The 13,396-nt window shown below is 32.9% G+C and overlaps 1 protein-coding gene across 2 annotated transcripts in view; it reads left to right on the top strand.

Annotated features, from left to right (window-relative positions):
* LOC114341250 (proteasome activator complex subunit 4) overlaps nt 1-13,396 on the top strand; it is a 114,679-nt gene that overhangs the window by 33,854 nt on the left and 67,429 nt on the right. For both annotated transcript variants that reach the window (XM_050659627.1, XM_050659628.1), the window contains 3 exons: nt 3,554-3,765; nt 9,777-10,025; nt 12,445-12,622. In XM_050659627.1, coding sequence (XP_050515584.1) covers nt 3,554-3,765; nt 9,777-10,025; nt 12,445-12,622 — 639 coding nt within the window. The remainder of the gene's footprint in view (nt 1-3,553; nt 3,766-9,776; nt 10,026-12,444; nt 12,623-13,396) is intronic.

Here is a 13,396-nt window from a genome sequence, read left to right as displayed (position 1 = left end):
TTATTATCGTCCAGAAATCATTTTTTCTTTGTGGCATTTTTCAATGTGTTTGTGTGCGTTTTATTCTTTTATTTTTTTAAATTTTTGGTATAGTCTTAAAAATCACATAATATGTAGTAGAAGTATAACTTCTTACGTGCGTACAAAGTACACACACATTCTTGTTTTTTATTTACAAGAGGGATGTGGTAAACCGGAAGTATCGGTTTACCAGAAGTTGTGTTTTTACTGGTTGTTTATGTAAAAATATGTTTTTTTTTCAATTTTTCCCTCTGTATATAAAAATTTTTCAAAAAGGTAATACTGCAATTAAAAATAGCGTAAAAATATTTTGAACTTTTTAGTTATGTTAATTACCATTTAATAAATGCATAAAGTATCTTCACATGTACCTATGTGTGGCAAATTCGTGCAAACATTATAAGAATTATTGTGCATTTAATGGTAGAAGCATATAATTTGGACCACATATACTACACACATCAAGGTTCAAATTTAGATATAAGGCCATCTCAGATTTTACCTTAACAACAATGGCGGGCATGCAAAATGGCGACTATACATATGTGACTTATAGCACGATAACTTTTGAACGAAAAGTCCGATTTCAACCAAATTTGTTATATAGATTCTTTTTTTGATGTGTAAGACCAAGGTCTTGAACCGGAAGGATCGATTTACCAGAAGTTGTGTTTTTCCTGATTTTAATGTAAAAACATGTTTTTTTTTACCAATTCTTTCACCCTGTATATATTAATTTTTCAAAAAAATGATACCGTTGTTAAAAAAAGCGTGAAAATATTTTTTAGGAAATATTTTGAACTCTGTAGTTATGTTAATTATCAATTAATAAATGCATAAGGTATCTTAACATGTACCTATGAACCTATACCCTATTCCACGAACATACGCCTGTTTTGGAATACTTCGACAACGAATATTTTACTGTGCAAAATAAGAAGAACGAAAGTAAATTGCAAATTACATTGTTGTTTATTGGAATAATTATTAGCGCCATTTACTTTCGTACTTCTTATGTTGCACAGTAAAATATTCGTTGTCGAAGTAATCCAAAACAGGCGTATGTTCGTGGAATGGCCCATATGTGCGGCGCATTCGTGCAAATAATATAAGAATTATTGTACATTTAATGGTAAAAGCATATAATTTGGACCACACACACTACACATACAAAGATTCAAATTTAGATATGAGGCCATATCAGATTTTGTCTTTACAAAAATGGCGGGCATTCAAAATGAATCTACCGCACATAGGTACATGTGAAGATACGTTATGCATTTATTAAATGGTAATTAACATAACTAAAAAGTTCAAAATCTTTCCTAAAAAATATTTTTACACTATTTTCATTGGCGGTATTACCTTTTTAAAAAATTAATATATACAGGATGAAATAATTGGAAAAAACAACATATTTTTACATAAAAAACAGTAAAACACAACTTCTGGTAAACCGATTCTTCCGGTTCAAGACCTCGATCTTATTCATCAAAAAAAGAAACTTAATACCAAATTTGGCTGAAATCGGACTTTTCGTTCAAAAGTTATCGTGCTATTAGTCACATATGCATAGCCGCCATTTCGAATGCTCGTCATTTTTGTAAAAGACAAAATCTGAGATGGCCTCATATCTAAATTTGAACTTTTGTATGTGTAGTATATGTGGTCCAAATTATATGACTCTACCATTAAATATACAATAATTCTTATAATATTTGCACGAATCTGCCACACATAGGTACATGTGAAGATACGTTATGCATTTATTAAATGGTAAATATAATTAACGTAACTAAAAAGTTCAAAATATTTCCTAAAAAATATTCTTGCGCTCTTTTCAATAGTGGTATTACCATTTTGAAAAATTAATATATACAGGGTGAAAAAATTGAAAATAAATTATTTACATAACATAAAATAGTTTTACATAAAAAACCAGGAAAAACAAAACTTCTGGTAAACCGATTCTTCCAGTTTATGGCATCGATCTTGTAAATCACAAAACGAACCTACGTACCAAATTTGGTTGAAATCGGACTTTTCATTCAAAAGATATCGTGCTATTAGTCATATATGTATAGTCGTCCATTTTGAATGACCGCCATTTTTGTAAAAGGCAAAATCTGAGATGGCCTCATATCTAAATTTGAACCTTTATATGTGCAGTATATGTGGACCAACTTATACGCTTGTATCATTAAATGTGCAATTCTTAATAATATTTGCACGAATCTGCCGCACTAATATTAATTACTTGTATGTTACTGAAATATTATTTTTATATTATTTTGATATTATAAATTTAGCAAAAGTGTATTCGAATATGTCAAATGTACCCATTATTGGACACCCCCAGTTTCTGGACATATTTAGTTTATAATGAAAAAAAAAAAAAAATTCAATTAAATATCGAAATAATATAAAAATAATATTTTACTAACATACAATTAATTAACATGTTCTTTTTATCATCCGTAACTTCACGCATATGCTCTTAAATAGATAAATCTTTGATCTTTAATAACTCAAAAAGTATTGATTTATTTTAATAACATGCTATAACAAATTTTACTTAAAATTTGTCCCTCTATCGATTTGTGGGGTTATTTTTAATCAAATAGTTTTCATCCGCGGGAAGTGGTGGTATTCACCACCAGGTTAAAAGCTCAAGTTGGCACCATGTCACTTTTGTTGCAGGGTAAAAGTGCAAGTGGCAGCAAATCAGTTTTGTTTCTTGAGGTATGCTCTAACTAGTCACCAATTTTCATGCAAATCGATGGAGGTTTAACAAAATAGGAGGTGAAAACCTTTAATGACTGCTCTAACTTTCCCCTTTCATCCCTTGTTGCTACTTCCTGTATCCACTGAGGTGTCAGCCTGAACGGGGTCATCATTGTCAATATACAATTGACACATTTCACAGGAAAAACTCCACTGTTACTTATGACGATGATTTTTCGGCTCTAGCTCTCCGTCTATAATATATTCCAGTTTGTTGAAATTGGAGTTTGATACAGTTTTTGAAGGAAAGGAAAGAAAGTTTACTATGGAAAATAAAACCCTTTTAAAAAAGTACAAGTTTTCTATGAATAGTTCAAACGATCAAAAACACTTGTGACGTCACATAACTGTATTTTCTACTGACGTTTATAATGTCTAATTTACAATTATATACAATTTTGTTTACTTTGTTGGTACAGAATGTACATATAACCGGATGACGTCACAACGCGTTTTGGGCTGGCTGGTATAATTTGAATTTTTAATCGTCTTTAGGGGTCAAACGAAAGACAAACAAAACTTTTTTATCTTTGATACATGTTTTAAATTATGTTCTGTTAAATTTATAACATTTTTTCGAATTTAAAATTTTATGCAAGTTCCCTATTGTATGGTATCTTTTTCATGTAGTTCTTGCATACGTTTTAAACAATTACATGCCATTTTCTTGAGCACCATCTATATTGATTTGAGTCTATTTTGCTGCAGATTTGTTGTAAATTTGTTAAAACTGTTTTTGTTTTCGCAGCTGGTGGATGGCCGTTCTGAAATTTTGAACTATCTAGACAAATTGACGAATATTTTGGACAAAACTTTGCATATGGCTTGTCAAAGTGCTAGCCAATTATCCGCCAGAATGTTGGAGCTAATGATGTCTTCTTTGACCAACATCCAGCCTACGGAAATACGAAGCAGCGCCATGGATTACTCCACGCCTATCAAAGACTTTTTGTCTATTAGGTAAGTATTGGTTCAGTGTATTATTTTTCTGTCTTAAACCTTTCATTTTTCATCACCTTTAAACACTAGTCGCGCATTTAAAAAAGTACGGGTTATTTTATAAAAATTTTTAAAGCATCCTATTTAATGATGTAGACTGATTCATGTTGTGTCGATCCCAAATATCAAAGGTACCTTTTTGAAATTACTAAAATCATTGCAACAAAATTTATACAGGGTGTAACAAAAATACAGGTCATAAATTTAATCACATATTCTGGGACCAAAAATAGTTCGATTCAACCTAACTTACCTTAGTACAAATGTGCACATAAAAAGAGTTACAGCCCTTCTAAGTTACAAAATGAAAATCGATTTTTTCCAATATATCGAAAACTATTTTTTTTTTTTTTTATTATCTCCCTTTATTGACAATCAGATATAAAACAAACATCTATAAGTCAATTTGTTGGTCTTACATTAAATTAAATTATTGTAAATGTGGTGACGTGGAGAGGTAAACATCCAGCGATGTTTCCTCAGTTACCTCTTAGGTCGGAGGGCCAGCTTCTTCTTAGTCTTCTATTGTGGACAGGTTGCAGTAGTGGATGAAGTAGTGGATTAGGATGGTCTTCTAGTTTGTTGTGGTGTTTTCTGTTGTTTTCTCGGATGACTTCGGTTACATATGGAATTTTTAGATCTGTGTGTAGAGTTTGGTTTGATACATACCATGGTGCATTAACTATTGCTCGAAGTATCTTGGATTGCGCTCTCTGGATAATCACAGTATTGGATTTGCTAGCACAGCCCCACAGTTCAATGCCATAAGTCCAGATTGGCTTTATCACTGCTTTATATATTAGCAATTTGTTTTCTATTGAAAGATGGGAATTTCTTCCAATGAGCCAGTAAAGTTCTTTGGTTTTTAGGTCAAGTTGCATTCTTTTCTTTGTTATATGGTGTTTCCAGTTGAGTTTATTGTCAAAGTGTAGCCCTAGATATTTGACTTGATTACTTTGTGGTATTTTTATTTGATTGATGGTTACTGGTGGGCAGGTTCCAGTCCGGAGAGTGAATGTTATATGGGATGATTTTGTTTCGTTTACCTTAAACTTCCACTTCTTCAGCCATATTTCAAGTGAGTTTAGATGCTCTTGGAGATTTTGTGTTGCTGCAATAGGATCGTCATGCTTGGCAAAAATAGCAGTGTCGTCTGCAAATGTCCCGATGGTTGTTTTATCATTTGTAGGCAAGTCATATGTATATAGTATGTACAATAATGGTCCTAGTATGCTCCCTTGTGGTACGCCAGAGTGAATAGGCTTGTATTCCGAGACTTCTTCATTAACTTTTACTTTAAACTGCCGTTCGTGTAGGTAGGCTCTCAGTAGGTTGTAGTAACTTGCTGGAAGAATTCTTTTTATTTTGCATAACAAGCCTGGATGCCAGACTTTGTCAAAAGCCTGACTGATGTCTATAAAGGCTGCTGTGCAGTACTGCTGATTTTCAAGTGACTGGTTAATGGCGTTGACTATGCGATGGCATTGTTGTATCGTTGAATGGCTTTGTCGAAATCCGAACTGATGATCTGGGATCCAATTTTGTGGATTTATTTCTGCATTTATTCTGTTTAGGATAAGTCTTTCAAGCAACTTGGAGATTGTTGGTAATAAGCTGATAGGCCTATATGATGAGACATCTAGAGGGTTTTTGCCAGGCTTTGGTATCATAATTATTTGTCCAATTTTGAGTGCTTTGGGCCAGTAGTCACATCTAAGTATTGCATTGAATATGTGCAGTAGTTTAACTATGCCCTTTTTGGGTATTTCTTTTAACATTTTTGCGGTTATCAGATCTTCGCCTGGTGCCTTCTTTGGGTTTAGGGTGGCAATTACGTCTCTAATTTCTTTTGGAGTAAATAGTTTTATTCGGTCCTGTATCTGTAGTGGTTCTTCTAATATTTGGTTCGCTTCTGGTACTTGGTCGTCATTTAGTGGAGTAAAAACTTCTGCTAAATACTCGGCAAATAGGTCAGCCTTTTCTTTATCACTTTTTGCCCATGGTCCTGGTGGTGTTGAATTTTTACGTATTGGAGGTAATGCTGTTATTGGCTTTCTCTTACTTTTTATGGGCTTCCATATAGAGTTGTCTTGTCTTGAAAGATTGGTGATATAATTCGTAAATGACTCATTTTTGACTTCTTGCAGCTTTGATTTTAATTTGTTGCTGATGCGATTGTATCTTGTTCTGCTGTCTGGTGTGTGTGTTCGTTGCCATGCAGATCTGGCCTTTCTTTTTTCAGCTACCAGTTTTTTTATTTCTAAAGGTATATTACTTATGTTTCTGTTGGGACTACTTTGTGGGGTAGCTGATTTAGCTGCATACTGTAGTATGTTTATAAATTTGTTATAGTCCTCTTCTATTTCTTCCGGTTTTTTCAGCCTCGTTGTTATTTCGATAGTATCGTGAATTATTTGTCGGTAAGTGTCCCAGTTTGTTTTATTGTTGTGCAGGTGGAGTTTTGGTTTTTTAGTGATAACTGTTGTACTTACCGTTGCTATTATTGGGCTATGGTCAGTAGTTAGGTCATAGCTTGGTGTTATATCTGTATAAGTTATACCGATACCGTTTGTTATGAAGAAGTCCAATAAATCTGGTTTTTTGTTGGGATCGGTCGGCCAGTATGTTGGTGTTCCCGTTGAGATAAATGAGTAATTCTTATTTTGTATAACATGTGCCAGTTCTCTGCCTTTTGTTGTTATAAGTCGTGACCCCCACAAGGTATGCTTGCTGTTGTAATCTCCCCCAGCAATGAATTTTGGTCCTAAAGTTTGGAAAAATTCTTCATAGTGTTCTCGTTTTAGATTATGGCGAGGAGGGCAGTACACAGCTGTTACGTTGACATTATATGGAAGTGCTTCAACGCTTACTGTCGTTGCTTGTATGTGTTCTTCTTTGTACTTCAGTAGTTCATGATGTTTAATAGTTTCTTTGATGAGTATTGCTGTACCTCCGTGGGCTGTGCCGTCAGGATGCTCAGTATGATATAGTTTATATTTAGGTATGTTAAAATAAGTTCTGTTTGTGAAGTGTGTTTCACTAATTAAAAATATGTCAATTTTATTTATGTCTAGAAATATTTTCACTTCTTCTGTATGGCTTGGAAGGCCGTTGGCATTCCATTGGGCTATTCGAAGAAACTTAGCCATTTATTTCATTTTGTTCATAAGCATGGTAAGCATGTTGAGGACCATGCTATTTTGTTGGATTAGTTGGTTGAATAGATTCTTGAATTCTTCCAAAAACTTGTTTAACACAGTGGTTGTATCTTCTGTTTGGTTGCGTTTAGTTACTTCAGCATAGCTCATGCCCTGGGGCAGTGGATTGGATAGTTGTTGTGTGTTTCTTGTGTATATATCATTTGTGTAGATTGCTGATGGGTTTTGATGCTCTCCATTGTTTTTATTGCTTCCTTTGGTAAGTTTCTTATAGTGATCACATCCCTTGTAATTGGCTGGGTGGCCTCCATTGCATAACGCACATATGGCTGGCGTCTCCTTTGACTTTTTGCACGTGGTGGTATTGTGTGAGCCTCCGCATTTTACACAGACGTATGGTTTATTACAATATGATTTGGAATGTCCATATTGTTGGCATCTCATGCACTGTATTATACTGTTTTTTTGAGTTCGTGGAGGTTCTATGTGTACTACTCTGTTCTGTAGGCCTGTTATATTATAGACATCTTTGTTGTTTTGCGCGGGTTCTAAATCTACAAAGAAGAGATTAAGTGGTTCTTTGGTTTTTTGTTGTTTTACATTAACTATGTTTCTCACTTTGTGCCCTAACTGAGATAGCTCACTTTTTATGTCATCAGTATTGGTTTGAGTGATGTAAGTATCTGATCACGATTCTGTAGGCTCGTTCTTCTTTTAGTTGGTACGTGTGATGGTATATATTTTTTTCCTTGAACGCCTTAACCAATTTTCGGTATATTTCTGGTGTTTCACAATTTATTTTGACAACGTTGTTTATTAAACTTTTTGTCTGGTATTCTTCTTTTTTGGCTATTTCCTCTAATTGCTTTGTCATCTCTTTGAAATCCTGTACCCCGTGTACAAATATTGGTGGAGGTTTTGGTATTTTGTTGGTTTCGACGTTTCCAATATTTTCTTCTGTTTCTTTCGACAGCGGTTGGAATCGGTTACCTGTTTCAATTTCGCTTGGATTTGGTTTGTTGTTATGTATTTTCTTTCTTTTATTGCTTCCCATGACTTGCCAAGCGTTTTTACTGTTTGTCTGATTTTCTTCTTCATCTTCGCTGGTTGATGTCATATAGTGAGTTTCTCTGTCTTCGATATTTGCACTATTTTTACTTGATGTCGGCATTTGCTGCTGAACTGGTTGAGAGCTGAACTGGTTGGTATTTACTGTCTGTATAGGAGTTGTATGATACTGTTGTTGCATAGTTGGCATATTCATGTTCATTGCATTTTCTGGTTGCTTCATCATTGTTGGCTGCCACTGTAGTTGGTTATTGGTTGCTTGTGGTATTTGTAAATTTATTGGATCACTCTGTATGTTTTGTTGTTGATAAACTGGTTGTCCATTTCTGAACCCAATAAGATTCCCCGAAGGGAACATATTGTTTTGTTTTTCTCACTTATTGCTAATGGGTTTTTTTTTATTGTTGTTGATAAGATAATTAGAATTCTTAATCACCGGTTTTTCGGAGCGCTTTAACGATGTTTACACCTCGATGGCCCAGCGACGACTGAAAACTATTAAATATCTTTTCTTGAAAATGGACATGTGGCATTCCTATGGTAGTAGTATCTTAAGAAAAAATTATAGTGAAATTTGGACACCCCATAAAAATTTTATGGGGGTTTTCTTCCTTTAAACCCACCCAAACTTTTGGGTACGTTCTAATTTAATTATTATTGTAGTACTATTAGTTGAACAAAATATTTTAAAAACTTTTTTACCTCTTAGTACTTTTTCGAAAAGTCAGTTTTTATCGAGATATTTCGAATATTTGTCAAATCCACCACATATTTGTATATGGGTAGATAAGTACGATTATGGAGACTTGGTAATATGTAATATGAAAATTTATTTATGATTTACATTTTTAGGTATATTTTGAACCATATTAAAAAAGAAGTAATATCTCGATAAAAAGTGCCTTCTCGAAAAAATACAAAGAGGCAAAAAAGTTTTAAAAATACCGTGTTTAACTAATGGTACTGCAGTAAAAGTTTAATTGGAACATACACAAACATTTGGGGGGTTTAAAGGAACAAAACCCCCATAAAATTTTTATGTAAACGTATTAAAAAAGAATCCGCAACAAAAACTGACTTATCGAAAAAATACTAAGAGGCAAAAAAATTTTAGAAATATTGAATTTAACTAATGGTACCACAATAATAATTTCATTGGAACGTACACAAAAGTTTGGGGGGGGTTTAAGGGAACAAAACCCCCATAAAATTTTTATTGGGTGCACAAATTTCACTATAATTCTTTTTTAAGATGTTCCTGCTATGAGCATGCCACATGTTCATTTTCAATAAAAAATCTCTAATAGTTTTCGATATATTCGAAAAAATCGATTTTTATTTTGTAACTTCAAAGGGCTGTAACTTTTTTTGTGTGCATATTTGTACTAAGGTAAATTAGGTTCATTCGAACTATTTTTGGTCTCAAAATATGTGATTTAATTTATGACCTGTATTTTCGTTACACCCTGTATATAGACAATTTATAGAAAAAAATTAAGTTTTTTTAATTTTAAAGAACTTAAAAATGTGTGTTATTATAAAAAATATTCAATAATAAACAGACATAAAATTCATTACGCCACCCACACATATTAATAACGCGCTATAAGAAGTGTTCACTTTTGTCGGTACTCCCCAAGTTTAACTCGCCGTTTTTATATTAAAATATAAATAATCTTTGTACTTGTATAAAATACCGTAATGCTACATTTGACATTAAATTTACAGCAATTTTTGTTATTTTAGAGAATGGGGTAAAGCACAGCAAATACAAGACCTAAAAATCTCATGGTACGTACCGGAGACCCAAGAAGTGGCTGCGGTCCAGAACCTTCTCGAAAGATATCTCTTACCTGAGCTGCAGAGGTTGGAAAAAATTTCCAGCGCCGAGGAATCTATGACTAGATTAGAGCTGAAACAATCTCTGAAGATTGTCACGTCAATTTTGTCGTGCCAGCCACTGTTGCCGATGTGGGAAGAAGAGGTGTATCCGCTGTAAGTTATTTTGTGGAAGTTCCGACTGTTATAATAATGCATATATGAAGGTAAAAATCAACTATTGCCTCCGATTTCAGTGAACCTCCATAGATTTGCATGAAAATTGATTAGTGGATAGAGGATACCTCAAGAAACAAAAGTGACATAGTGCCTACTGGCGCTTTTAACGGGTGGTGGATGCCACCTCTTCTCGGGGCTGAAGATAATTTTATTAAAAATAACCCCATAAATCGATAGAAGGACAAATTATAAGCAAAATTTCTACTAAACTAAAATTAAATTTCTTGCGTGAAAAATCTTTTAATATTAATTCAAAGTGTGTTATAGGTAATTGAATGTATATTTTTTTTCGGCTAGTACTCAGATCTAAGTATTCAAGCTTAAATAACGCGAAAACAATGCATTTTATAACATATATTTAATGAACACTTGTCACAGTACAGTGGAACCTCGATAACTCGGATTAATCGGGACCGCGACCGATCCGGGTTATCGAAAATCCGAGATAGCCGGAGAATATCGTAAAAATTAATAAAATACGGTATACTTATCGATAAACTCCGTTAGAATTGAAATAACATGAAATATATTTATAAATATGCACAGTACCTACTCATTAAAATTCCTAAAAAAAACACCAAACCCAAACGTAAGCAAATGGAAGCGAACAATACAAGACACACAATACTAAAGACCATTGTTTATAAAAGAATTTTTTAAATAGTCTTTCCTAAACAATGCTGACAGTTTGAAATAAAAAGGAATAGATACTACAGACAGGTGGCTGTTGTTTCTGCGGCTTGTGCTATGAGTCATTTTTAATATCGTATAGTTCAAATTACACACATATAGTATTTTTACTACAAAAACGTTATTACGTAGGTCAAAATTTTTGACGTAAGAGAACTGTCAAAACATTAGAATGTGACTTTTCATTATTGCTATGTTTATTATAAACACGGCAATAATGAAAAGTCACATTCTAATGTTTTGACAGTTCTCTTACGTCAAAAATTTTGACCTACGTAATAACGTTTTTGTAGTAAAAATACTATACACATTATCTCTCAAATATTATATTACATACATTTTTATTGTTGAAAGGTTTGTCTGATAATTAACTATTTTGATTGGAAATAAGCCACAATTAAATTGAAAAATACAAAATATTCATAATCAAAATGTTTATCTGATGAAAATCGGTCCGGGTTAGCCGGACTTCCGGGTTATCGGGGGCCGACTTATCGGGTTTCCACTGTACTTGGAAATCCCTATCAAAGGAGCTCCAGAAGAAATTGATAGCATCAACATTTATGCTCAAAAAAATGTTGTTTTTGTTAGAGTAACTCCGTTAATTTTTATGATATCAGGTTCATCCAAAAACCGTTCGAAAGGTTAGTTCAATGGATATAAAATCTTATTAAATTTAATCTCTTAAATCTCTTTTTTTATATTAAAGGTTAAAGGGCCCCGATTATATTCTTCTCGCAATAAAATTTAGGCTGTACACGTTTTTATATCGGTTATTTTTTATCCTACAAAAATAAAAAAAACAAGTAAAATATTTGCTAACAAAAAAACTAAAGTTTTGTCTTGTATCGTTTTTTACGTATACCGATTATTTTTGGAATGATTATTTGAAAAATTCTAATTTTTTTAAATCATATTTTTTTATCAAAAATTTGCATTCTAAACCGCTCATTCTTGTGGAAATGGTGTGTTTTATTTTTTACTTTTTCCTGAAAATTCGAAAGGATACTTTTATTTTCATCATAACTTGCTTAATTTTGATGCTATCAACTTCTTCTGGACCTCATTTCATAGATATTTCTAAGAACTTTCACAAGAGGTTAGTGAGTATATTTTATAAAATGCATCATTTCCCGTTATTCAAGCTTGAATACTTACATTATTTTGATTACTGGCCGAAATAAAAATATTCATTCAATTACCTTTAACTCACTTTGAATTATTATTAAAAGGTTTTTCAAGTAAAGAATATATTCGACTTTTTATTAGGTTCAATTTGGCTAATAATACCTTTTTTGTAAAAACATAGTTTTTGAGTTAGGTATTTACCGCTTTAAAACATGCATTTTTTTCATGAAAAATTAAAATCTTTGATCTGTAATAACTCAAAAAGTATTGATTTATTTTAATAACTTGATATAACAAATTTTGCTTAAAATTTGCCCCTCTATCGATTTATGGAGTTATTTTAAATAAAATAATTTTCACCTCCGAGAGGGGTGGAATCCACCCCCAGGTTAAAAGCTCAAGTTGGCACCATGTCACTTTTGTTTCTTGGGGTAGCCTCTAATTACTTACCAATTTTCATGAAAATCGATGGAGGTTCAAAGAAATCGGAAGTGAAAACCTTCAGCGACTGTTCTATAAAGGGGATGTTTGGTTTTAGGGTTGAGTCTGTACTTGAGCCGTGGACGTTCAATTTGAAGGTTTGTGGCGGCGGAGTAGTGACGATGCCAGATGGTTCTAATGTGAGGAAAGCTATCGTTGCGGTGTTGCACAAATTACAGAAAGCGCTGCTGGACATGGACGAAGGCGATACACAGAGCATACAACATATAATAAATGTAAGTAGGTTTTTGGTGACATTTTGCGCATAGAAAGATGGAGAAAATAATAAACAGCTAATGCAGAAGTAAAAAACTTCGATTTGTATCTTGGTGTAAAATGTTTATTAAAACTTTTTTAGTCGTTCGATTAATGTCGTCCAAATGGATTGCAAAACGTTTTCAATCTGATTCAGATCATCCTCAGTACCTAGAATTAGGAATGGCGGTTGTTAATAAAACACCGGTTTTCGGTTATACCGTTTTTTTCAACTTACGGTTTAACCTGGCGGTTATAACCGGTCAAAAAAACCGGTTTTCGGTTTTTTTGAATCAATATTCAATACCCAATAGGTTACAAATGTTATATTTACATTTCCCTTTAGTTTGTGATACTCCACATGCCTATTTTCAATATAAAATATCACAGTTTTCGATATCTTGGAAAAAAATCAATTTTCATTGGGTAACTTCAAAGATCTGTAACTTTTTTTAAGTGCAGGTACTAAGGTAAGTAGGGTTCATTCGATACATTTTTGGTCCCAGAATATGCGACTTAATTTATGACCTAACTTTTTGTTACATCCTTTATAATAAACTAACGCAATGAAAATTTCAGGTCCAAATAATAACAAATAATTAAAAACCACAAAAGTAGTGAAATTAGGGGCCTATTTATAAGACTATATACGTAATGTGAAGTAAATAAGACTATAACGTGTATCTACATGTATATCAATAATTATAAAAACAAAAATGTAACATCAAAAATAGTAAAAACAAATAATGAGTCAT

Source organism: Diabrotica virgifera, chromosome 8 (genome assembly GCF_917563875.1).
Source record: "Diabrotica virgifera virgifera chromosome 8, PGI_DIABVI_V3a".
In the NCBI taxonomy this organism is placed as follows: Eukaryota; Metazoa; Arthropoda; class Insecta; order Coleoptera; family Chrysomelidae; genus Diabrotica; species Diabrotica virgifera.
This window is presented reverse-complemented; position numbering and strand designations above follow the sequence as displayed.